This window comes from Nanorana parkeri, unplaced genomic scaffold (genome assembly GCF_000935625.1).
Source record: "Nanorana parkeri isolate BGI_ZX_2015 unplaced genomic scaffold, ASM93562v1 scaffold13, whole genome shotgun sequence".
Classification (NCBI taxonomy): domain Eukaryota; kingdom Metazoa; phylum Chordata; class Amphibia; order Anura; family Dicroglossidae; genus Nanorana; species Nanorana parkeri.
Window position 1 is genome coordinate 2,800,830 of NW_017306281.1, and position 27,227 is coordinate 2,828,056.

At 40.2% G+C, this 27,227-nt stretch overlaps 1 protein-coding gene across 1 annotated transcript in view; it reads left to right on the top strand.

Annotated features, from left to right (window-relative positions):
• Positions 1-27,227, top strand: part of DNAH10 (dynein axonemal heavy chain 10) — a 135,018-nt gene that overhangs the window by 32,139 nt on the left and 75,652 nt on the right. Inside the window, exons 14-24 of the mRNA XM_018556926.1 lie at positions 1,989-2,160; positions 4,752-4,890; positions 7,797-7,948; positions 9,269-9,430; positions 10,865-11,072; positions 18,596-18,752; positions 19,534-20,010; positions 21,131-21,289; positions 24,368-24,484; positions 25,201-25,303; positions 26,756-26,934. Of these exons, the coding sequence (XP_018412428.1) occupies positions 1,989-2,160; positions 4,752-4,890; positions 7,797-7,948; positions 9,269-9,430; positions 10,865-11,072; positions 18,596-18,752; positions 19,534-20,010; positions 21,131-21,289; positions 24,368-24,484; positions 25,201-25,303; positions 26,756-26,934 (2,025 nt within the window). The remainder of the gene's footprint in view (positions 1-1,988; positions 2,161-4,751; positions 4,891-7,796; positions 7,949-9,268; positions 9,431-10,864; positions 11,073-18,595; positions 18,753-19,533; positions 20,011-21,130; positions 21,290-24,367; positions 24,485-25,200; positions 25,304-26,755; positions 26,935-27,227) is intronic.

Consider the following 27,227-nt stretch of genomic DNA (forward strand, 5'->3'; position numbering starts at 1 on the left):
GTTGCCTCAGTGTGTTGCTGGGTTTAAAGCAGACAGGGATGTGATGTTTATTAAAAAGCCTTCTCAGACACCCCAGCTACATATGGGATGACCATATTCTTATGTTTGTCATGCTTTTCAGGTAACTGGTAGTCTTGGTGTTCTTCCTCTCTTTCTTTCTGATCTGACAAAGGCCCAGTCTGGATACCCGCAAGTTTTAACGGCCCCTTTGAGGTGTTTGAATTCCTTAGTCTTGGCATCTGTGCTGGTGAGGATTTTCTCTGCTCTATGGTTATTATTTAATGCTATACCATGACCGGAATGAATGAGACCCTTCACAGATTTTCTTCCGCTAATGAAAATGTCTTACTTTGTTTGGAAAAACTTATAGTACAGAAGGATAAAAAACATTGCATTTCTCATTCACCTGGCATTCTGAGGATGAAATGCCTGACATTTCATCCTCAGGAACTGCTGTAGTTTTTCCAGAAGATTTTATGTCTGACGATGAGTTTCTTTCTTCTGCTGAGGACAGTACTGTTCAGGCTAATTTTCAGTCGCCTACAATTTTCCAATATCTGAAAGAAATGGCTGCCTTTTTAATTGAGGCTGTGCATAACTCTATACATTTAGAGGATTTCCTCTTCATCTGTTAGGTCTCCTCTTCTTCAGTGGGACTTGAACCTGGTTTTATCTCCAAAAACCTTCTTTTGAACCTGTTCAAGACATTTCTTTGTCTTTGTTATCCTAAAAGGTTGGATTTCTTGTGGCCATTACCTCAGCTAGAAGGGTTTCTGGGTTGTCTGCCTTGTCTTGTAGATAATCCTTTTTGTTTTTTTGTAAGGACAAGGTTGTTTAAGACCAAAGGTTTCCTTTTCACCCAAGGTAGTCTCAGCTTTTCATTTAAGTGAAGACATTGTTTTACCTTCACTTTGTCCAGCTACTGTTCATCCTAAGGAAATGTATCTTCATTGTTTGGATGTTGTGCGGGGTATTAGAGTTTATTTGTCAGTCACAGCTTCCTTTAGATGTGCGGTCTCCTTATTTGTTTTAACAGAAGGTCCTAGAAAAGGTTGTTCAGCTTCAAGATCCATTATTTCAAATTGGATTTGTCAGGTTGTCATTCATGCTTATGAGTTACGTGATAAGGTTCCTCCTTTTCCTGTTTCTGCTCATTTTGCTAGGGCAATTTGTACTTCCTGAGCGTTTCACAATCAAGCTTCTGTTACTCAAACTTGCAAGGCTGCAACTTGGTCTTCTGTTCACACTTTTGTAAAGTTGTATATGGTTGATGTTTCTGCCTACTCTGATGCCAGCTTTGGCAGACTTCTTCAGAGCTGTGTCTCTCAATGGGTGATTGAGAAAATAGGATTCTTACAGTAAAAGGAGTTCTTTCCATAAAATCCATTGAGGAACACAGCTCCCTTCCCTCATTTCCTTTCATTCTGCTTGCTACAACTGGCAGGTGTGAGGTGGGAGGGGTTATGTCCCTTTTAAAGTGGCAGGCTTTTAATTTTTTTGCTTAGTGCTTATTTCTCCTGGAGGCAGCAGCATAACCCTACTTCTCAGAATTTCTTCAGAGCTGTGTCCCTTAATGGACTCTAATTAAAGGATTTTACAATAAGAACAAAATCCTATTTTTGTTTACAAAATGTTATGTGTAATTATGTGGTTTCTTTTCTCTTCATCCCCTGTAAAATCGTCTAAAACTTATGACTAGGTTGAAAGTGGGAGTTTTTGCACTGGCTGGTGAAATGAGAGAGAATGAGAACATCTATTAACACAATATCTGCAACTGAATATCATATTGTATGCATGGGATTAGGGCAGCATTCTGGTTCATTAACTGTTCTGCATTTTTTTTTTTTTACTGGGTCAAGCAGATAAATGGTCATATAGAGAATATTATATCTGATTGAGTTTTCCAATTTTTCATGTATCCTGTGTCTTCTGTGTAGGGTCATATCCAGGTGACTTTGTATAAGCCACATTTTCTTTCTGCTTTTTAGGCAAAGGCAAAATATTTAGAAGTTGCCAGAAAAATGAAGGAATATGAAGATAAGAAATATGAAGTTTGGAAAGAAAGCACAGATCAGATTCTGCCATCATTGCTGAAAAGAAGTTTACTTGTTAACGCTAATATACAGAATGTTATTACCCAGACAAGCTCTTCTGATCTGGTAAATTGATAACACTTGGTTCAAAGTTCCATATTTCTTGTACATTCTTTCTTATGCATCTGAGCTAACAGTTAGCTAAATGCAGCAATTTATGTATTTGGATTTTATTGTCATACTTAATTTGGAACTAGACATATTTTAATGCCGTCTATTTTTATTACTACCACTTTTATAATTAATTTTGCAGCACTGAATACTATTATTGTTCAGTTCGATACATCATTAATATTACTCTTGTGATGCCCACAATGACAGGTATATGCAGACATGGAAGTACATACCGTGTTTCCCCAAAAATAAGACACTGTCTTATATTTTTTTTGCCCCCCAAAAACACACTAGGTCTTATTTTCTTATTTTTTAATGTGCAACAAAATGTACAACAATCCAAAGTTATCTGGTATAACTCCGCCTGTCACAGTAACCGGCGCTATAGAGGAAGTATCAGCTAATGCGGCTCTGCTCGATCTGCCGCCGCAGCCTTGCTTTCTACAGCGCCGGCTTCCTTTGCCATCAGGGGCAGTGGTACCAGCGGTGCAGCAGTGGGGACATCAGACAGTGGACAGCGTGGTAAAGTACGGTACCATTTACCGGTACACAATACAGTACCATTACATTAAGCAGTGCCTTCGGGGACAGTAGTTGGTGAAGTTTGGTACTGGAGTGCTCCCTATCACTGCGCTGACCGGAGGTAGTCCCCTGTCATCCCCTTAATACAGTATGTCCCTGCAGGCTGATACTATCACTCCTGCTCTTCAAGTTTCCCCTCACATGCTACCACCAAACTAGGTCTTATTTTCGGGGTAGGTCTTATATTACAGGAATCTTGAAAAATAGTGCTAGGTCTTACTTTCGGGGTAGGTCTTATTTTAGGGGAAACAGGGTATATATTGACTGCAAGAGCACATTCAGCTTAAAATGGTATAATATTTCCAGTTGGAAAAGGAAACCTAGAGACGAATATTTCTGTTTACTATAATTTCTGGCAAGCTAAGGCCCCGTTCACATTGAGCGATTTATCGCGAGATTTTTGCAGCGATATCGCTCATATTTCCGCACTATATCGCTCTATGTAGCTTCACCAATACATTTCAATGTAGCTGTTCACATCTCGTCGCTCAATATCGCTTGTAGCTCGTCGCTGGTAGCTTGTCGCTTCTACATGACCCTTTTTTAGAGCGATTTTGAGCGATATTGCTCCTGATTGCATACAGCCCAATAGGAAGATGTCGCGCGATGTCGCGCGACACGTCGCTCAACGTCGCTCAATGTCGCTAGTCGCTCAAAGTCGCGCGATTTGCATGTCGCTCAGTGTGAATGGGGTCTTAACCTCACGTTGGTTTTTTTTTTTTTAAATGGTTTTTATATCTTAGTCGGTCTGCATACCCACCACAATTTGTTTTGTTTTTTTCATCAACTGCCTAAGCTATTACAGTCATATAGTCTAAATTTAGTACTTGAAGCTAGACTGACAGTCTGATTTTGTATTGTTATCTAGGTAATTTGGGGTTTCCCTAAGCCCAGGATATTGTTTGTTTCTGTCTACTACTGGAGAGTGTTCTCCAGTGGATAAAGTAAGATGATGCAGTGTTGTAGGTTCTAACCCATCGCTCCCAGGGTTTGCCCGGAGAGGATATATGTGTGAAGGGTTCAGTCTTGGCCTCCCTGGCCTGCTGCCTGGGAAAGATGTAAGTCCAGATGTCCTTGCCTCTCTGGCCTGCCTGGGGAGGGTATATCTCCAGAGAAAGTTTCAGTTCATGCTTCTCAGGCTTGCTCCCTAGAGAATGAAGCTGAAGAAGAGTTCAGCTTAGACAAGTTGCCAGTCCACAACTACAGATTGCCATCCTTGGCTTAAAGTGAATTTCCACTTTTGCAGTCAAATTGGGATAACGCCTACTTTATATGTGTAATATGTTTTCGTTCACATTGCATAACATAAAAAAGTTACAAATCTCTGTTTGCATTTTAAGTACTGTTTACTTGCTTACAAATCCCACCCAACTCCACCATTACGTAATGTTAAAGAGGGGCCTGTGGAAAGTTAGGTTTACTTCAATAAACTGTCTTTACTGTGCTGGCAGATTTCATTACCAGTTGTAAACAAAATTTGCACACTGTCCTGACAAAGCGTTAAAACATTGTATAATAATGAGAGGAAGCGCATTCTGCACAGAGGTGTTTACCAAAGAATGAAAAGGTAAGGAAATTGGTTTTTTTAAGAATATTTTTGAAAAGTATGTTGTGTAAATGGGAACACATAATAAACATTTAGTGGAGTTTTCTCAAATTTGACTGCAAACATGGAAATACAGTGTAAAGACCCACAACAAGCCTGTGAGAAGGACTAAAAATGCTTAAAAGTGTGTCTGGCTTACAGAATATGCATTGACCTGTGGCAGGCGTATAAAGGCTCTGAGAGTGCAGTGAATGTTTGCTGCTGTTTTTAGATATTTTGTACCCCAACCCTCTATTTTCTGTATGATTGAGCCAATCATACAGCACCTACTGTGGGGGTCATTGTTACACATTATAAGTAAATATATATTTTCATATCTTTTCAGGATGTGGACCAGCTCAAGAGTGACACGGATTATAAAAATGTTCACTATGCTGTGAACTTTGCCCCTGAACTCCTAGAAATTATAACAGAAACAAAACACATGGAACAGCTGGGATTTTTTGTTGGTGAATTGCCTAGAAATGTGGCACTGCAAGAAGACAAGTTCTTAAGGTTCTTCCAATGTACCACCATATAAGCTCATTTGTCTTTATTTACACTAGTTTGTGGAATACTAAGGGAGTATAGCCAAAGCAGTTCAACCTTTTTTTTTTTTAAATAAAATTTAGTAATTGCTTGGCAAAATGGATGTTTTTTTTATAGTAACTAAGAAAAAAAGAAGAATTACAGTCTCTTAAGGAAGCTTTTTTCAAATTATCACATATATATCATAATTGGGATTATCACTCTTGCAGAAGATGAGACCAGTATTGTTCAAGAAGGGTTGGCATTGGCTCCTATTACTGCTTCTTAGGTTTAAGAAGTCTTCAGTGCTTTCATTATGCACTGATTGCAGAATGTGGTTAGACAATACTTTACTATCTCCCCCTGTTCACTTTGTTAAAGAGAAGCGCATGCAACAGGATATTTGACAGGAGATGGGGGGGGAAGGAAAAAAAGTCACATGTGACATGTGACCCAGAAACAATTCCAGAATTATTTTTTTAACTTGAATAACATAGCACTTATAGTGGATTATATGAAGATGATCGGGTCATAAACACTGGGGATATTCTAATAGTGGGGTTCCCTAATCTTCTGCAGTGCAGTGGTGCAGGAGTGTTTTGGAAAACATGTAATGGTACTTATGTATCAAACACAAACAAAGTCCAGGGAGAGTTAACTAATTATCATCTGTTTTTGGCTAGAGAAGCTTAAAATGTGTGTGTTACACCCTTAACAATGAACTTATTTTATTTGTTCCCCTTTGGTCTGTTTAATATACTATTGAAAGGGTTTTGTAATATCTGTTCAATAAGTGCAGAAGAACCTGATGTTCTGCATCTTATGCCCTCTGCTGTGCTATTTCAAGGAGCTTAAATAGATCTAGTTCTTATTTTCAGACTACTGAATGACTGGTGACTATGTTGTTGAGGTAAAAGAGTAGAAGGGTTTTAATAGTTTAGAAAAAGATAACTGGGCTAATACCACTCACTGCAAAAAATGCTGTGTGTTGTCAGCCCACAACAGGACTTTGGAGCGGAGGGCATTTCTGGCAGATCAATGGGTATTTTCTTTACTTGCAGGGTATTTAAATGGATACGTCCTGTAAACAGTGTGTATGTATATATACTGTGTGTGTGTATATATGTGTATGTATGTATATATATATATAATAGTTGGCTTGCTGTGATGGTAAAGCTCTAGTTCAAATATCTCAGTTACTAACCTTAGCCAATTTGATAGATAAGGATTTCTGGCTTTCTTGAACTGCATACAATATAAGACGCAGGGGACGGCATTGGCGTTCCTTAACTACAAAGAATGTAACAAAAAATGCAAACTAGAAATCCGGGAGCTCCAGGTGAGTCGGGCAACAAACTATTGAGGCCAAAGCTTTAGCATTACAGAAGAAGGCAAGAATTTTAAGAAGGAAATAAGCAATGGCAGTCCTATTATTTTTCTTACAACAAATTTGTAGGCATGACTGCCCCTTACCATTCACATAAATAAGCCCTGCTGAATGCTAAAAACACTAGTCACTATGGGGTCTATTCACGAAGCAGCTGAAGGATCTAGCCGTAGCTTCGGCCGATCCTTCGGCTAGCTTTGTCCCCAGGACCCCTTCGGTTCAGTAGAACCGAAGGGCTGCTGTACGGGCTATTCACAATAGCCCGTACAGCTCCCGAACTTAGCCGAGCGGCTCAGTAAAGCCGAAGGCATATGCCTCGGCTCCGCTGAGCCGCGTTGAAAGCCGAAGCAGCCTGCTTCTGACAGCTGGGCGGAGTCTGCCGTGATCTTACAGCTGGCTCCAGTCACTTGCAGAGAGATCAGCGTCCCTGGTTACCAGCTAACCAGGGACATTAATCTCCAGACAGCAAACTCTCCTGGCACTCCGGGAGTCTCCCGCTCCCGGCCGCCCAGGAGAGAAACACTGCTTTTTCTTTTTTTTTTCTTTATTCTGACACAGAGCCGTGTCAGAATAGAAAGATACATAAATCATTTTTGCCCATAGGAATGCATTGCTAGATTCCTATTGGCTATTGCAAATTGAAATAGCCAATAGGAATCTAGCAATGCATTCCGATGGGCAAAATTATTATTATTTTTTTTCGATTCTGACACGGCTCCGTGTCAGAATAAAGAAAAAAAAAGAAAAAGCAGTGTTTCTCTCCTGGGCGGCCGGGAGCGGGAGACTCCCAGAGCGCCCGGAAGAGTTTCTTTTTGTTTTGTTTTACGTCAGCAGAACCGCCGGCCAATAGAAAACTGTTGGGTGGAGCTAGCTGTCACTGCTAGCTCCGCACAATCGTTTTCTTTTTATTTTTTTGTACTTTTTAAACTATTTTTCTGTTCTGCTCAGCGGCATTCGGCTATTCACTCACTGCTGTTCGGCATCTATAAGAATAGACCGAACAGCAGAGAGTAGCCTGCCGGAGGTTCGGCTTAGCCGATCCAGATGTTGGATCGGCTGAGTCGAACTGCTCCTGCACTTAGGGTCGGCCGAACGTGCTGAGCATGTTCGGCCGACCCGAAGCCACGTGAAGCCACCCGATGTACGGATGAAATCAGCCGTACCAGCCTGAAGTGAATAGCCTATGGCAGCTTAGTAAATAGACCCCTATGTGTTTGCTGATTTTGTGAGATCATTTTTCTTATGCTCCTCAGCTCCTGTGCCCATAATGGCCGTATTTTCCTTCTATTACAATCCACCTGGAAAGGAAATATACTAATAACATTTATTTTTGCCCCTATTCACACAGAACGAATGTGCATGCAGTTTCGTAGGACGAATGGCTCTGGGTTTTTTTTTTTTTTAACTCACTCCTACATGTACTTGTGCAGTTAATGTAACACAATAAACACTGAGTACCGGAGGTTGTTTCATAAGACCTGTTATGACAATGTAAACCTGTTTTTAGGTACATTGATGACATTAAACAAATATTGACTTCTTATGAGAAACTGATGACATCTCTGAATGAAGCTGAAACACAACTGCTTGACTCTCACATCCGAGAACTACTGAGAGTGTTCCGATCTGGGTACAGAAGACTAAACTGGAACTCCTTAGGTAATAAAGTTGCTTTTAATAGGGTAGTTTCTTGTTTTCTCTGTCAAAATTAGAATTTCTTCCAACACTACAAAGAGCAAATAAAACATAAGTAGTTTAAAGTGTTTCTTATGCCAAAAAAATGTTTTTGTTTTAGTCAGAGTTGGGTAGGGTTGGTCCCTCAGATTTGTAGTGCTCTCTGTATCTCACCCTCTCTATATACCCTTATAAGTATTATAACCAGACTGAAGGTGAGGCTGTTAACAATTTCACTAAAGAGCCTTTGTTGAATATTTGCCAAATGTTCCCAGATATATCATGTCTATTGCTGGCCAAGCTGGCTTTTTTCCAGGGATTTTAAAGGGATGGAATCTTTACAAGGCCATAAATCTGAAAATGCAGTGGACATTAGTGCATTAATTAAAACATAGCCATTACTATATATTTGGTCTTCTATCCATTTATAACTGATTGATAGTAAATATTTACTATCTCCAGTTTGTGAATGAATGGGAAGCCTCTGTGTTGAGTGCTTTTCAATCATTCTGTGCTGAGGCTGCAGAAAAAAAGAGATTGTCCTCAATTTATTTTCTATTTTAAAAATTAAATGTCAGTTTGATGCTTTTTTGATATTTTACCAAAGCCCCCCCCCCCCAACAGTAAAAAAATTAATTAAAAAACATTAACAAATTAATAAAAAAACTAAAATATGTCAAGCACAGCAGCGGCAGCCTCCATATTTCTGCAATTTACAGGTGTGCTTTGAGGTACCCATAGACGTCAGTTGAGTGATTTTGAATCCTTGACCATTTCATGTCTATGGCATCTTCAGATAGCCAAATAAAGATAGGGGAAATGCCAATCCGTCCCAGAATTCAGCTGCTGGAGAGCGAAAAAGACACAGGTCGAGTGCTGGCCAGAGAGCGCATCCTCGTAATAATCGAATTGAATAATCACCACTTAAAATCAACGTTATTCAGATCTTGTCATTCTGCACAGTCCCTAAATGTCTCCTCTCGATGCTGGGACTGCACGGCATGGCAGGATCTGAATAGTCCTTTAGTTAGCCCTTGCTAACCATTTTGTGAGGGGTACTATGAATAGCATAATACTGTAGCTGTCACCTTTTAACTCCACCCCCTCTTTTCTCCCCTCTTAAAATGTTTTTTTGTCCGAGGACAGTCAGATCATACTTTCACATCTGACCACCCTCTTAAATCTATGTACCGGTATATACTTGGATAAAAGTATTAAAATGATACAAAACAGTAGTACCACACCAAATCTTAGTTTTAATATTTGTTTCTATATTTTTATTATTTCGTTTTCTCTTTCATTTAGGTATTGCAGAATACATCACTAGATGCAGCCAGGCTTTGTCAAAGTTTGAATCGCTGGTGCATAAAATTCAGAAGAATGCAAATGACATTGAAGGCAAGCTGTTGGCTATTGAATCAGCAAATCTCTGTAAAGTTTTGATAAAAAAGTCGACAGACCTTCCAGGTAATATAGCCTGAAATTTCTATATTGGAAAAAAAATCTGAATGTACATACTATATAAGGCGTCCAAATGTTGCACAATGCTAGTGATTCTGCTGAATTTACTCTACACATTTACTGTATCTAGAATGAAAAACGTCACTACAAATGTCTATGCATCACACATTTAATCAGAAAATGTCAGCTCTATGTCTGTAGTTAGCTGATGGAACCAGATAGACAGAGATGTCAGCTGCTTGTTCACTGTCAGTTTCAGTTCAAGAGACTTCATCTTGCATTCATTGTATGTCAGACACAAAAAAAGGAATTTTTCTAGGGTCTGATGCAGGAAAGGCTTGATTTTAAGTATTCCTTCTCATTGTCTTAGAAAGGTTCTCATTTATCCGGTCATGGTATAGCTGCTTAGCAGTTAGTCACATTCAACTGAATTTATTCTATAATGTTGATGATGTTTCATAGCTTATCCAAGCCCCTTCTTGGGATCAAATGCGTGCCAAGAAAATACCCCAGCATTTATACTCACACTGCAGAATCACCATGGAAAGACAGATGTCATTGTTTAAGGATGGGTGTGAAAGTTGTGGAACCACCTTATTCTAGTTACACAATCTATTCAGTGACAGGAATGCTTCATAAGTGTTAGTTATTTTATTTAAATTGCTGAAAGTGTGATTTTTGTTTTCAAAACACTGAGGTAGAGATGTTTAAATTACATGATATGTGGAAGACAGATGCAGGGTTATTCACACAATGGTGAAGTGTTTGCAGAAGGCAGGAGAAGTGAAGAATCTACGACAACATAGCTGAACTGGAAAGTGAGCTGAATTGGAGAATTTCTCCAAATTAGCTATGTTGTCCTATATTGTTCACTTCTCCAGCCTTCTCCTAACTCTTCACCCTTTTGTGAATTACCATGATGGTATTGAAGGCCCCCACCCCTGTTCAAGGATGGTTCTCCCAGTTTGACATAGGCAGCCCCTTTCACTCCTGTTGCGAACCAATTGTTCTCTCCAAAATGTGCACCTTGCTGTCTTGAAAACAATATCCAAGTCACCCCCCTCCTTGACATGCAACACACTGCCCAAAAAGAGTAATTTGTTATTCTGTGCCTCCTCCAATGTCTACTTAATGCTTTTTTCAACAGGGTTTGTGTTCACTAAAAGCTTGTATGTTCTAATCTTGACCCCATCTCATCCACATACCTGAACCAATGACTTGGTGTTATTCCTACTGGTATTTTCTTAACAATCATTAGATCTGAAAAAGTAGCTTTGATAAGCTACGAAAGATCTTCAACATTTGCAGAACAAGTTTAGTTAAATGTGACTAACTACTACTAACTATCTCTTCTCATTATTTCTTCATGTGATTTATTATGTAACATTTTTAAAACTCCATGCTCAGGCTTTATGACTATGAATTATATCTGCTTTTTAGGTATAAAGGAATTCTTTGAATACATAGAAAATGAACGGGCTAAGGATGTTGAAATTATGGTCAGAAAATATACTGCAGTTGGTTCCATTCTTACAAAAATAGAAGGTCTAGTGGTGAATACTAACACTGGCAAAAATCCCAAAATGGTTCAGTATTATGCGTACTGGGAAGGCAAAGTTTACAACACACTGACAAAGATGGTTTTAAAGTAAGTGTTATATTTGTTTTCTTTACTAAAAATTGCAACTATCACCACTTTTATCTGCACAAATGAGGCAAAGCCATTTTGAGAGCTAGCATTTGTGAGCATACAGAATCAGTGCATCAGCAAGTCCCTAATGAATATTACTAGGTCACACAGTGGCGCAACAATATCTATAGCAGCCTAGAAGTCTGCTATGGGGCCTGGAGGTAAAAGTGGGCCCCACTTTATCAAAATGATTGTGTATATCAAAATAACACAATCATTAAGGATTGCAAAGGTTGCTGTTGACACTAACCCTGCACCCCCAGTAACATTTCCCATGAAAAATTACATCATGGGGGCGTGGTCTCGCCACGATCCGTGATGGCCGCTTAATACAGGCGCTCCACAGCAGGGTCATATAATACGGCAACTCACCTCATCCACATTGTGCCTTGACTAACAAAATTCGGTCTGTCTCAACGCCTTTTCGTTCTGCCGCGATGTTTTTAGGCGATAAGAAGAAAGGACCTAATAAACTGATTTCTTTCAGCGGCCTGGGCCGCGAGATAGACAAAATGGCGCCGGCGCAGTACGCACCTCAGTTTCTCCTCACACGCTGACAGCTCTGACTCAGAGATGGAGGCTGGAGGCAGTCAGGGAGCTACACGCTATCCAGATAACTCAAAAAGACCTGCTAGCTCCCCCCTCAGTTCACCGCAGGCTACTGAGCATGTAAATAAGAAAAAAACATCAGCCTCCATGGCTAGTAATGAAACTATTACTTCTAATGCATCTTCATTGCAGGATATGCCTGTCACAGATAACCCGGCGTCTGAAGCATGTATTAAATCTATGTTATTGTTGCTGCGCTCTGAATTACAGCAAGACCTCAAATCTTCTATTACTGTGCTTCAATCGCAAATTTCTGAATTAGGCACACGCACAGTGATTATGCGGCTGCTCAGTGATTATGCGGCTGCTTATAATGATCTAGTGGATGCCCATTCTGAGCAGAATATCCTCCTTCAGAAGCTACAGGCAAAAGTTACAGATCTAGAAGACAGATCTAGACGTAATTATATAAAGTTTAGGGGGATCCCTGAAGCGGTGGGACCTGGAGCACTTCCAGAATATGTCCACAAACGTCTCCAAACGCTACTCCCTACGTGCTCAAGTGCTGAATTACTGATTGATAGAGCGCACAGACTGCACAAACCTAACTACCTGCCGGCATCTATACCCAGAGATGTGATTGCTCACATACATTTCTTTCACATCAAAAATAAGCTTATGCTGACATCAAAGCAAACTCCCGCGCTTCCGGAACCCTACTCACATATTTCACTCTACGCTGACATTTCGGCTGCCTCGGCTCAACAACGCAAAGAATTCGCCACTGTCACCAAAGCTCTACGTGATAATCAGATATCATACAGATGGGGCTTTCCGACTAAACTTCTGGTCTCTCATCAAAATAGAGTGATACCGATACTCACCCCATCAGATGGTGTCCGTATCCTCAAGTCGTGGGGTATAACGATCGTTGCACCCGCTTCCACGTCTACACTTCAAGCAACACGTGTAGTTGGACTGGGCTGCCCATTGAAATCCGGTGCCTCCTCAGTAGATACTGAGTCATTTACCTTTTTGAAACAAAGCTTCTTCTTATACTTTTGACCCTGCTGTGACTGTTCTTTGAAGTGTTACTTACCCCCGGTTATAGTGTGCTATGCACACGACAAGTTCCGTTTTTTTATCTTTTTTGTCTTTCTATCTATTTTTTTTCTTTCTCCTTTTTTTTTTGCCTAGTGTGCTTACCTACTGTTTTGTACCAGTCTTGGCTTTCTTTGATGTTTCAGTCTGCATCGCTAAATAGCAAGACTGGAGAGAAAACCATATGGTTTCTTATAGAAAATGCGCTTTTATTGTTACTAATTATTTGGTATACATGTTGTTTTTTCTATGTTTATAATATACTGAAGCAGCATCTATGGGCACTCTGTAACCTACAATGTCCTTAAAAATGACCTCACTTAACGCCAAGGGACTAAACAGTCCTAACAAGAGGGCTATGCTCTGGAGAGAAGCTACCTCCTTACATAGTGATATTTTATGTGTTCAGGAGACCCACTTCTGTAAACATAAACCTCCTCTTTGTACAAGGCGGGAATTTACGTATTCCTTTTTTCGTGAACTGCATAAAAAACCCCCCAAAGAAGTCATGATTGCGATTAGAGATACGGTGACATTCGCTCAACATGACCTCTTCATGGTTTATTATACTAGTGGCATCGATTAACCGCTGCCTTTTTTACTATAGCCAATATATACGCGCCAAATACTAATCAGAAAAAGTTCTTTACTGCTGTACTTAAGCAGCTTACAAATATACGCAAAGGTCACCTCATCATATGTGGGGACTTTAACTAAATAATAGATCCAACTCTTGATTCCTCCAATACTAATAGGAGAAGCACCCGCTCCCTTCTTTCAATTCTGCATACTTACGAATTGTATGATGCCTGGAGATGCTTGCATGGAACTGAAAGAGATTATACATATTTTCCACATACCCAGAATTCATACTCCAGACTAGATATGTTTCTAGTGGACAAATTCACACTACAACATGTCTCTAGGGCGGAAATTGGGTTGATAACATGGTCAGACCATGCTCCTACCTCGCTTACTCTCTTCCCAACTGCATCTCCTCGTATCACTCCTACTTGGAGATTCAACCCGAATCTACTCTCTAACCCCAATCATAGGAAATTAGTTAAATCCGAATTGAAAGCCTTCTTCGATAATAATACATCTACTGCTAGTCATCACACCGTGGTCTGGAATGCGCATGAAGCCTTCCTTAGAGGCCTACTATAAAGTATATACAGTAATACCTTGGTTTACAAGTAACTTGGTTTGAGAGCGTTTTGCAAGACAAGCAAACATTTCTGAAAAATTTTGCCTTGATATACAAGCAAATGTCTTGCAATAAGAGCAAAATTTTGTAGAAAAGCGCCACCCGAATAAGGCTGTAGCTGTGTGAGCGATGAGTCTGTTTAACGACAACACAATGTCACATTGGATAGATTCCTTGTTAAGGTTTCACGAAATGAAAAAGATTCCATTGAGTCAAGAGATAGCAGTGATTCCGTTAGTGATAGTGAAAGTCGTCCTACACAATAATCCTCCTCTCTCTCTTGTCCCCCTCACACCAGCCACAAAGGTATACCGGTAATTGCTTTATTTGTCTTTATATTTTGTACAGTATTATATTACAGTATTGTCATCATTTGTATATGAATATTTTTGGGTTGTGGAACGAATCATCTGAATTTCCATTATTTCCTATGGGGAAGTTCGCTTTGATATACAAGCGCTTTGGATTACAAGCATGCTTCCGGAACGAATTATGCTCGTAAACCAAGGTATTACTGTACTATAAAATTGGGAGCACAGGAGAAGCGAAGGCGCAATAGTGCTATGACAGCTCTCCTAGACAAGATATGCAATTTAGAAGCCATCAATAAATCAGCCCCTGACCATGCCAACTCTGTCGTCTTAACTTCATTTAGACATGAACTAAGCCTTCTTTTAACGTCCCAATACGACTTCATGATTAAACGTCTAAATCTGAAGTACTATGCTCAAGGTAATAAACCTGGAGCATTTATAGCCAGGCAATTTAATAATCGTAAAGCAAATATAAAAATTCCCTACATCCTAGATGAAACTGGGAACAGTCTTTACAATCCCCTTGACATAGCCAACCGATTCAGTGAATATTATTCTTCATTGTACAATCTGAAGGAGTCTCCATCTTCTCCCACTCCGTCTGATGCCGACATACAACATTTTCTAGCCTCCCTGTCACTTCCTTCTGTTTCTACAGAATTATTGAGCAGTCTCCAAAATCCGTTCTCTGAATCTGAAATTATTAATGCTATTAAAAATGTACCCTTACACAAAACTCCAGGCCCTGATGGGTATGGAGCAGAATATTATAAGGAATTCCCAACATCATTAGCTCCACATTTATGTGTTGTCGCAAATGAAGCGGCGACAGTGGGATCCTTTCCCAGTGAATCTCTCGAGGCCACTATCATTACTATCCCTAAACCTAATAAGTCCACAGACGGCCCTGCAAACTTTCGCCCTATCTCTTTACTTAATACGGACGTTAAAATATATGCAAAACTCATAGCCAATCGCCTCCTGCACATTCTCCCTGATCTGATTCACCCGGATCAGGTAGGTTTTGTGTATGGTAGACAGGCACCAGACGGTACGAGGAGATTCCTTGACCTTGTACAATATGCAGAACGTTCTGGAGGACCTGCTCTGCTTCTCTCATTAGATGCGGAAAAGGCCTTTGACAGAGTACACTGGGGATACCTAAGAGCTGTACTTGACAAATTTGGTCTCACTGGCTTTATAGGTTCGGCAATTACAGCCTTACATTCTCAACCTAATGCAAGAGTACGTACGTCAGGGTTGTTATCCACTCCCTTTAGCATTACTAATGGAACACGGCAAGGATTCGCACTATCTCCCTTAATCTTTGCTCTAGTGATGGAACCTCTAGCAGCATCTATTCGAGAATGCCCAGAAGTGGAAGGTATATTGGTTGGTCAACAACAACACAAAATTGGCTTATATGCTGACAATGTTATACTCCCCCTCACTAATCCACTACAATCCTTACCGGCTGTCCAAGCTATCCTAACTTGCTTTGGTAACCTGTCTTTTTATAAAGTAAACCATTCAAAATCACATATGTTAGCCATTAATATATCACCAACGTTTAAATCTGCCATAGATCCCATATGTCCATTCTCATGGGCCCCCTCTAATACCTTTCAATACTTGGGAATCAACCGGCGTCCCTTAGCTCTAATATCCTTAAGCTTAACTATAACACACTTTTGACCACAGTGGCAACGCTGTGCTCGGATCTATCTAAATCTACTGTCTCATGGGCAGGCAGAATTAATCTCCTCAAAATGTCTGTCCTTCCAAATATCTTATACCTTTTTAGAGCCCTTCCACTTCCTCTACTGCCAATGTATTTAAAAAAACTGCAGGGTCTCCTAGACCATTTTATCTGGAATGGTAAATCCCACAGAATATCTAAAATCAGTCTATACAGGCCAAAGCCTTTTGCAGGTATGGTAGCCCCAGATGTAGCCCTCTATTATAAGGCTAATATCCTAGATCAAACTAAGCATTGGTGGACACACAGATCTGACAAATTGTGGTCTCAGATTGAAAGCACGGTTCTAACAAATGACCTCAAAGTAATGTTGTGTTCATCTATGCTTAACCGTCCTCCAGAGAGTTCCTATCTGGACTCTATCACGGACACGCTCAGAGTTTGGCACTCTTTCGCTGCTAAATCCTTTACGCGCGATTACATGTTTAAATACATGCCCCTAAGTACACTTGAACTGCTTCTTACTAACATTCAATTGCAGACTTGGGTACAACTAGGAATTACGCATCTCGATAAATTGTTCTCGGATGGCCGTTTGCTATCTTTTCAGGCTCTATGTGACAACTATTCTCTTCCAATACACGATTTCTATAAATATCTCAGAATCAGACACTATTTAGCTGCTATACGTATTAAAGACAATACGACTACTAGAAGAGCCCTTGCATTCTAGGACTCTTGCTCCCCTAAGGGTAAAGGTATTTCCTTTTTTTATAAACTGCTAAGTGAACCAAGCGACTCTGTAAAGCTGCCATCCATGCTTTGGTGGGAAAAGGAATTGCACTTCTCCATACCATTGGAGCAGTGGTATACAGTTATATCCCAACCTTTGAAAACTTCTAAATGTCTAAATCACTGGGAATCCGTACAAAAATTACTACATAAATGGTACTTTACACCACAAAGATTGGCAAGGGCCTTCACTTCTTCTTCACCAATCTGTTGGAGAGGATGTGGAACGGTGGGCTCCTTGACTCATACATGGTGGTCATGCAATTCCCTCAAATCTTTCTCGTCTGATGTTTCCACCCTCATGTCAGTACTCACTAGGATCTCTTACAATATATCCCCACAATTCGCTTTATTAGGAATAGGTCTGGAAGAATGGCCGAAAACATCACGTACAGTGATATCTCATGTCCTCATTGCTGCTCGTCTTGCTATTGCAAGAGCCTGGAAACAGCCTGAACCCCCTCCGTTGCGCAATGTCATTCAAATCCTTAATAACCATGCGCACTATGAATTTCTTTTTGCCAAAGCCAACCTTAACACCCATCTCTTCACCTACCAATGGTCGTGCTGGCTATCAGACCCTAGATGCTTGGTTAAAACTAATTGAATGTACTGTACTGGACTTCCTGGTTGCTTCCCCCCTTTTTGCTATACAAAGAATGCAGCGGTGCCTGTTTGCTATGTGCTGTCCCTACAATCCTTAACATTGTCTACATACTGCATTATTTCTTAGGTTGTTTTTTTTTTTTTTTTTTTCCCTTTTTTTTTTTTTTTTTTAATTTTTTTTTTGTTCCCTTTTTATTTTTTTCCTTTAATGTGTATGTTTTGTATGTATTATACATATAAATGTAATAAACTTTAATGATAAAAAAAGAAAATGTCATAAACTTTCATGATAAAAAAAAGAAAACTTACATTATAAGTACAGGAGGAGACTTCAGAATCATTATTGCTAATCTCCCTTTGTAGGCTGTGCAGAGAAGATAATTTGTTTAGCTGCATACAAAGTGTATTTACTTAGTAAATTAGGATCATAGTACCTGTGGTTGTCAAACAAGATTTGTTTTGACTCTTATCTGTGCTAGACTGAATGCTCTGGTGTCTTCACCCGCATTCAGAGATTATTTCTTCTCAACATAACGCCTGGTGTCATTCTATCTCCCCACTTTTGGGTTCATCCCAATAACATGTCGCCTGACCTTCAATGATCCAGTCATAGTACAAATCAAACAGCTGATCCATGTTTCCAATGGGTTCTGCCACTCGTGGACTTCCCTGCGGACTGTCTGATGTCACCATAGAAACCAGTGGATGGTGCCTTGCAACTTACAACTCCGACACGTTTCGAACAAGGAATTATTCACTGTAGCTTTATAAAGTAGAATGTATGAACAATACGAGGTGAGCTTTTGTTGTATTTGTGAATATAAAAAAGGGCCCAAAAACCCAAATAATATTTTTGTTTGTGTTAATGGTCTTTTAGTTCTTTCTGAATCAAAGACCTGGATACTACAAAAGCCTTGGGAGAGTGAAGTGAATATATTTTAGATAAAGATGAGGGGTAAGGATGAGTGGGTGTCACACAGATCTTTTTTCTTGGTGGTTATTGCATGGATCAATATGGCTAGAATGCAAACACCCAAACTTAAACTTTATCAGAGAAGGAAACTGTAAAAGTACGTATTATTTTACCTACATATTTGTGAATGATTTCTTTTTGGTGGGTTTATTGGTCCAACATAAAGGGACATTTTCAGTTTGTTGGCAAATATATTATTCTGAATACACTTTAACATTTTTCTATTGTGTTCTCCACCAGGAATCTTCAGGCTTTTAATGCTGCTATTATTGGGAAAACTCCACTCTTTCAAATTGAAACAATTCTCTCTGCACCAGAAATTATATTACATCCTAATTTCAATGAAATGTTCAAACTGATTGTTCAGTGCTACAAAGGATGTCTGGAGACCACAAAGGTAGACCAAGCCAAACAATAAACAAAGAGGGGGTTTGTTCCCTGTTAAGTAATTGTGTATAGGGTCATCTAAACAAATCTACCTGTGCAGCTGGGAACATTTTTGTTATAACATAGCTTTGATACAAAAAAATAATAATCCACCAGCTCTACTGTGGTTTATAAATCAGTCTAGTAAGATAAGGGAGTATTTATCATGCTCAGGACTATGATATACTGTATATAATATGTGTAACTTTTAGACCCCATTCACACGGGAATCGGCCAACATTTACAGCTCCGTGCTGCGTGCACGGCCGTATCGGACAGCTCCCAGAAAAGACAGGTGCTGCGTGTGATTAGTATGCAGCCCCTGTCCTTCTCTGTGTGGCTACGCGGCCATACGCCCCCCTACGCCCCCCTACGCTCACCTCAAGTGCAGGTCCGTGCGGGTGCATGTTTCCTGGCTCGGACGCAGACAGGATCCATCCTGTCAGCATACGAGTACACTCACCCGCACCCGCATGGTCGTTTATTTTACAGGAGACCATTGGGGAACTGTTCTGGTATAAGTTCGTGCTTGCTAAAGTGACCATGAGCTTATAGCAGAACCGTAAAAGCCACCAACGTAAGGCTTACTGAGTTGGCCATCTGGAAGCAGTTGTGTTCCGCCGTAAGCCTTACGTTGGTGGCAGCGAAAGGGTTAATTGGTCTATTCATTTTGGTGGGAGTTCTGCTTTAAAATGATAGATGTACATAAGTACTTTACAATATTTCCTAAAAGCAACATACTCTGTTTTCAGAATTTTGTACGCTGGATGCATGGAACATGCATTCTCTGCCCTCCTCAAAAAGCAGAAGAGGACGAGCCTGTTGTCTACAGCTTCTACAGTGAAATATATCAGATCCCTCAAATCATAGAACAAGCAGTCATGATCAGTCAGAACATGCATAAGCTGCTCACTTTCCTCACCAAGTACCTGAACAGATGGAAGAGATACCGGCCTCTGTGGAAGTTGGATAAAGCAATTGTCCTGGAAAAGTTTGCTGCCAAAAAACCCTCCTGTGTGATTTACGATGAAAAATTGCAGTTCTACAGCAGGCTAGCTCTAGAGGTTACCCAGCAGCCATTAATAAAAGATGAACAATGTATTAGACTTTATCTGGGCCCTCTGGCATACACAGTGCAGGAAAATGCAAGGGCGTGGGTAAATTCACTAGGTCACCTGCTAAATGAGTCTGCACGGGAGGAGCTCTATAGCCTCAGAGATGAGCTGGAGGTAAGGTTTGGTAACATTAATATAGAATCTTATATACAGGTATACAGATGCACCATTCAGGACCAGCATATGAATGCTTTAAAAAAAATCTGTAGTGGAAAAAATATCAAAGCTGCCATTGCTAAGCTTTTTCGGTCTTCAATAGTTTCTCAATCACTTACACAGATTAAGCATGCAGATCAGGAAGTCAGAGTAAGGCCAGAGCTCCCTGCATATGGCAGCCAGCAAACCTGCACCCCCGAAGAAGCGGTCACTAATGGTAGTGTGCAGAGTTCTGTATTACAGTTTCACTTTAAAGCATTCTATTTAAAAATAATTTTCAGAATTATCTTTATAATATACCCCTATGCTTTCTGGTACAGATGTTCAACAAACTGACCATGTATTGAGTATTAGAACTTTGCATTAAAAATGTCAACTATTTCAGCTGCTGATAGAGCAAAGTAGCAAAGTATTATGGGGAGCACTTACAGAGAACACTAAACAGTAATTATTTAGCCTGGGTACAAATTAAATTGTTTGTTGGTCTTATTGTTCCTATAGGGCTAATCAGAAGTCTATGTATATGGTACATGTTCAGATCCTGTTTAAAGTTCTGTAACCTATAGATATTTGGGCCCCATGCCATGCCATCCTATAGTTCTCTTAAGCCCAAGAGTGATTCAGCTGATCTTGGTTCCATGACTATCAAAAAGTACAAAGCCTAAAAGTCAAGATGATCAATATGGAATGTAAAATAAAGAGATGCCTTGTCAGAGATATCTGACCTGTATCAGTGGCGTCACAAGGGGGGTGCTGCCCACACCTGGCGACACCCCCGGAGGTGGTGACACCAAAACGAGAGAGAGAAGAGGGGACCTGAGGCATACCATATGCCGCTTGGTGAACATCCCTTTCTCTCTGTGCCGGCATCCATCACCATCACATGCATGATGATGCCTAGGGATGCCCCTAACCTGTATTGTGTTTGTTTGTTCAATCTGGTTGTGCTTAGGACTGAATTATCCAATATTGAAAAAAGCAGTATGATGCAGATGATGTTTCCATTAGACAAAAAAAGGCTTAAATTTCATTTTCTGTGAATTTCCCTTTAAAATGAAGATTTTTTTTTGTATTCTAGAAGCTATCATTAAATTTGATACAGACTCCAGACACACTTGAAGATCTCAAGTTTGTCCTTGCCACCATTGCAGATATAAGAGATATGTCTTTAATGGCAGAATTGCGATATCGAGACATCCAAGAGAGATATCGAACTCTGGCGATGTATAATATTGAGGTGAGTAAAGTCTTCAACAATACGTAGACAAGTCTAGCATGACACATTTTGACAAAAATACTGGAAACCAAATGTGAATTTCGCTAGAAGCACCCACACTTAAAAGAGTCTACACTACACTACACATTAAACTTAAAGATGACTACATTATTTTTCTTCTATCAGGCTTTTTCCTTTTTTCCCCACCTGGTAGTCCTGTGAATAACACACTTGCTATCCCTGAGTGGCTACACTTACTTCCCACTGTATCTATTGAGGAAGCGATGGTTGACAACCTGGCTGGACTTCAAACATGACAGTCCTTGTTTATCTTTATTACATGGATGTTGATGGGATTAGTAGTTTACAGAAGAAAGATAGATTGCTTCCATTTAAGCTCACAGGAAGTGACTAGGACACTGCAGTTTTCGTACAATCAACACAGCATGTGACACCGGTCTCAATAATTCTGAGATGTAGGGTTATGCTGCTGCCTCCAGGAAAATTGGACACCAGGCACAAAATTAAGAGCTTACCATTTTAAGGGACATAACCCCTCCCACCTCACACCTGTCAGTTTTGCTTAGTGTCCTCAGGAGAATGGATGTGTCCTTCTCTTCTGATTTTTTTAATTGTAGTTTGTTTTATTTCTTCTGAGAGATTCTACTACCAATAGCTGCTAGATGATTCATGCCGGATAATAATAAATCCTGAAAGTTTATCTAGCTAGCCGGCATGACTTAGAGATTCGTACCTGATAAATTAAATCCTGGAAGTTTCTCTAGCTAGCCGGCATGACTTAGAGATTCGTACCTGATAAATGAAATCCTAGAAGTTTCTCTAGTCTTCAGGATGCAGGTTGTTTCTGGTCTCAGTACTTATGATTCATCCTGCAGTGGTCCGAATTTCCCATGGTCTTTTCTTTAACTGTTTCAGGACCACCGAATGTGGATAAACATCCGGATCCTGAAGCTGTTCAGATACAAGTGATCTGGTGGCTATACAGCTCCTGCACTAGAATGGCAGGTCTCTCCTCTTCAGTTAGAGGGAGATCAGCACACTCCTAGCAGCTGATCTCTCCTCCCATCACTTGCTAGCCTCCTATATGATAGCAAAAAAATTGTGTATTATGTGTGTGCAAATATTAAGAAATTGCTCCGGACGATGAGTGGTTAATTATACGGTCAGGCCAGTATTATCTGGAGATTCCTACTTTGACAGAAGGTAACAGGACCATGCAGTCATATGTACATATATATGTCTTTTGTACAATGGAACACGGTGATAGTTTTTTTTCCCTTTTGTTATGTTGGAGGTGTAAATTTTTTTAAATGGCTTTTATGCTTATTGTGGAGTCTGTGTGAATTTTACCTACATTTCCTGCTTCTTTTTTAAGAGGCTGGGGCATGGACTTGTTGATGTTTTTAAAATTCTTCTACACACATGGGCACATACACTTCTGACTGGTTGCCCCCCTTCTGACTGGTTGCCTGGTTTGAACCCAGTCAGAAACTGCCACGACAGTAGCCTACAGAAATCACCAGGAGGGCACCAAGAGTGTGTTGGTGGCGAAGGAGGCTCATTTGATATTGGGTTGGGTAGAACTTCATGTTCCAGCAAACTTTCTCAGCAGACAACCACTGGATCTGGAAGATCTGTTTCAACATTTTTGTCAGTGCAGGGAAACACAACACCGGATGTGGAGAAGTTGAACAGATTTGTATTCAGAACGAGGGATCCTTGGCTACTTCCAGATTGGCCAGATCTGTTATCTCAGGGACCAATCTTCCACCCTGCTTCTAGGTTGCTGGCTGTTGAAACCCAGGTGTTGAAAGACAGAGGAGTTCAGATTTTGTCATCCCTACTAGGCTGAAGGCTCGTAGATTTTCTACTCATAATAGTTATCACTGTATGTGGAAGATTTATTTTTGTTGGTGTGAGTCCTTGGGTTTTTTTGTATTTTGTGAATTTAGTCTTTCCTTCAATCAGGGGTAGAACACCATTTAGCTCTTGGTACCATTAAGGGTCATATATCTCCCTTGTGTGTCCTTTTTCAATGTCCTCCGTGGGACTTGCATCTGGTTTGATCTGTTCTACAAAAACCGAATTTTTAACTTGTTCAAGATATTTCTTTGTTATCCAAAAAGGCTGCCTTTCTTGTGGCCATTACCTCCGCTAGAAGGGTTTCCGAGTTGTCTGCCTTGTCTTGTAGAGACAATTTGGTTCCTCTTAAGGACAAGGTTGTTTTAAGACCAAAGGTTTCCTTTTTACTAGGGATGCACCGATACCAGTTTATCGGTAATGAGTACGAGTACCGATATTTTTTTTCGGTATTTGCATATACCAAATACCGGTATCCTGAGATACCGTGGGCCCAGCTAATCAGGAAGCCGGCTGGCGGGTCATGACTTACCGTCAGTCTGCCTCGCATTGTCACTGGGCAGAGTGAATCTGGTTTCCTAGCCAATCAGGAAGGCGGGAGGCATTTGTTTAAGTATTTGTAACAGTTCTTTTTGTTGTTCAACTGGTTCTTTTAGTTGCTGCGGTGCCCGTCCCTCTGTTTGAAATGCTTTTGAACAGTTTTTTGTTGTTGTATTTGACTACCTGGTGGATATTTCCCCTCACTCTTTTCACCTATGACACCAGGACAAGCTATAAGGGGGACGGGGTTACTGGGACTGGGCACAGCAATAAAACACTTCATGGAAGTTCTAACATTTTTCATGTTCTAATGAAAAAAAATGGGGACACACATAGCAACAAAATCTGATCCTTCTATACTCTATCCAAAACAAAAAAGACTTTTGAGGAAAGAGCTTTCAGTTCTGCTCCTGCAGCTTCTGATAGCTAAATGTTAAGAGGAACTTAATATAAACAACACTAAAGTTGTCACGTTCCATTAAATCACTTGTACTTTTGCATCCCTGAGTGGAAATTGATTTGTTAACTTGTATAAATTGCCCTTGTTTTCCCCTTTCTGTAATACCTTATTTAATATTTATTAGAAAAATATTTAGTTTCCATTCTTCATTGTTGCAACATCTGGAATGGACAGTATAAAATCTAAATATTCATTATTGGGTTTAATGGTTTATTTAGTTTGAGGAAGAAGAGAAAATGTTGGCAGAGAAAATAACACAAATTTGGGAAGATTTGTTCCAGGAATCAAAGCACGTGGATCGCAGCCTTGGAAGAGTGAAAAAGACATTTACTCAGGTGTGTGCCAGCCCTGTGCTTCAATACTGCATATTGTTCTAATCTTGTAGTTACATCATAGAAAAAAATGTACATTATAAGGGCCCATTCAATCCACAATGCTGTGCACTGTAAAGTATTTCTGTGTGAAAGAGCATTTTGTTGGACAGCCCATTAATTTTGAGATCCTGCTCTATGTATTGTAAATACAGAGCACACAGGACATTTGCATCTTTGTGTTGTGCTGCGCTACACTGCACTGTTCAAGGGTTGTTGTTTAAATTATACAGTGTGTTGCCGTTCACATACATTGCACTGCCATGCGTTACCATAACGTACATTGCAACGTATTTTATGATGTGAACGAACCCTTAGTCCCAAAAAAACATAGAAAATAGACAGCACAAAAAGACAAAGTGGTCCATTGAGTTTGCCCCTTTGTCTGAAGCTAGACCTAAGTTTATCAGAAACATTTATAAATTCACTTACTGTTCGTTAGTTCACTATCTCTATGGAAAATCTGTTCAAAGCATCCACTACACCTTAACCCCTTCGTGACTGACGACGTACAGTGTACGTCGCCAGCATCGGGGCTGTTTAAACAGACTCCCACTTTCCAACCTTACCCTGGAACTGTTCATGCTACTGTAAGGGTCATGTCCCTGTGTCTTAAACTCACCCTCATATTGAAAATACAACTTTCCTAAATGGTATTTACACCGTTTTCCATTCAATAGATCACAAAAGATCAGATTGAGGATTACAAGAAAGAGTTGGCAAAGTTTGCAGAGCTCTTCCGTTCAGAAGGACCTGGAGCAGTGGGGGATGACCTTGAGAAAGGTACAGCATAACACAACTAGCAGATTAATATTTTAAACTACATAAATGGTAAGCATTCTTATATTTTACTTTTGCTCTTTGCATCATTTACCTTTTAACGTTTTGTTATAATTCACTATAATGCCAAACAGATTTGCTGGAATGTGACTAACTCTTCAAAATACATTTAGAGGGTAAATTAGCCTAGAAATAATAATTTTATCATTTGCTTTATCTTACATACTTCTGAGGTCCACTAAATAATTGTTCTCCACCTATTATGATTAATATCCTAGTTTTCTTTGATCATATTAATGTAGTGAAGCTCCATCTGAAGAAAAAAAAGAGGCAAATTGTTATGATGAAGAGTTACGTCTTGTGCCTGCATGAAAAAACGTTTTATGTAGTGAGTTTTTAAGCATGACTGTTGACCATTTTAACGCAGACCTTGCATCAAAATGCAAGATCAGCTTAACTTTTAGACCCCCCTCCCCAACCCCCCATGAATTAAAGCAGCCTAAAGGTGCCCATACACTGTACGATTATCGTACGATAATCGCAAAGTGTATGGCAGGCGTGCAACCGTTTCTACTGTACGGTCGCACGTCTTCTGTTGAACAAGCAGGCTTGAAAACCCGCCGAGAATCGTACGATTCTCGGCGGGTTAGTGGCCTGCTTGTTCGACAACTGCCAAACGGGCCGGGGTGCGCACGCGCACACCGCCCGTTTGCAGTCATCGGAAGCCCGCCCCTCATTGCAGTCATCGCAAGCCCGCCCCACAGGGGGGTGGGCTTGCGATGATCGCAAGTACGATCTGCCTGTCCAAGATGGGCAGATCGTACGAGCTTTTAATTAGCTTACAACCATCGCAAGACAAAAGTCTTGCGATGGTTGTAAGGTGTATGGGCACCTTTACTTGTAAAAAAAAGAAGACAAAAAATATCACACATTAGGACCGCTCAGGGTGCCTTGGCAAAGGTTGATGTCACAGGCCTTCTGGTGAGGTCCTGAGGAAGATGAAGATCCCCAGTCTTTCAAGAAGATGCCCCAACTATATGCAGTAGCATCTTCTCACAAGATTTCAAATCCTCAGCCTTATAACAAATTTCCCCTCATGCTCAGTTCTGCTATACAAGTCAGAGCTCTGCTGCAGGTTGAGTTTCCTGGTTATCCACTATGGTGTGAATTCTGAAATCTCCATATATATAATTGTTGCCTCTAGCTTCCCATCAGATCCTTAATAAGAATATGTGGAGGACAGGTTACCAGGGAGTTGTGCTCACAGCAGAACTTTGGCTGCCATGGTGATACAAAGGCTAAGCGTAGATCTCACTGAAGTGCAGAGGACACCAAGACCTGTGAGGTGATAAGGTCTCATGCACTCCACCCAAACCAATAACATTATATTAAAGGATGTCCCCCTGATACAACCCTTGAAGAAATATTAACCCTATCTCACCTGGCTATTTACAGGTTTGCAAATCCTTGTTGCGTATGAGAAAGAGCTTCTAAAATACGAAAAGAACCGCCAGGAGTTGGCTAATGCCGAAAAACTTTTTGATCTTCCTATTACCATGTATCCAGAACTTTTACAAGTGCAAAAAGAAATGAAAGGTTTGCGGCAGATATATGACATTTATAGTGCACAGAAGGTATGTCAAAACAAATTTCTTGCTAACAGTAATTTTGTGATATTTAGGTATGAAAAAGTGTATGTTCACAGACTGTATTAGCACTGAACTAATAGTAAGACAATTATGGTGAACTGAGCCATGAATGCTCAAAATTGCACAGAGCTCATCTGATACCAGTGCTGTGATATTTTACCCATCAGCTGTGTTTATTAATACTCTACTTCAAATACACTATTTATGTGCACATACCTCAAAGATTGCATTACTTTTTCTGTTCATTTATTTTATATACTTTATAGGGACATGACCTC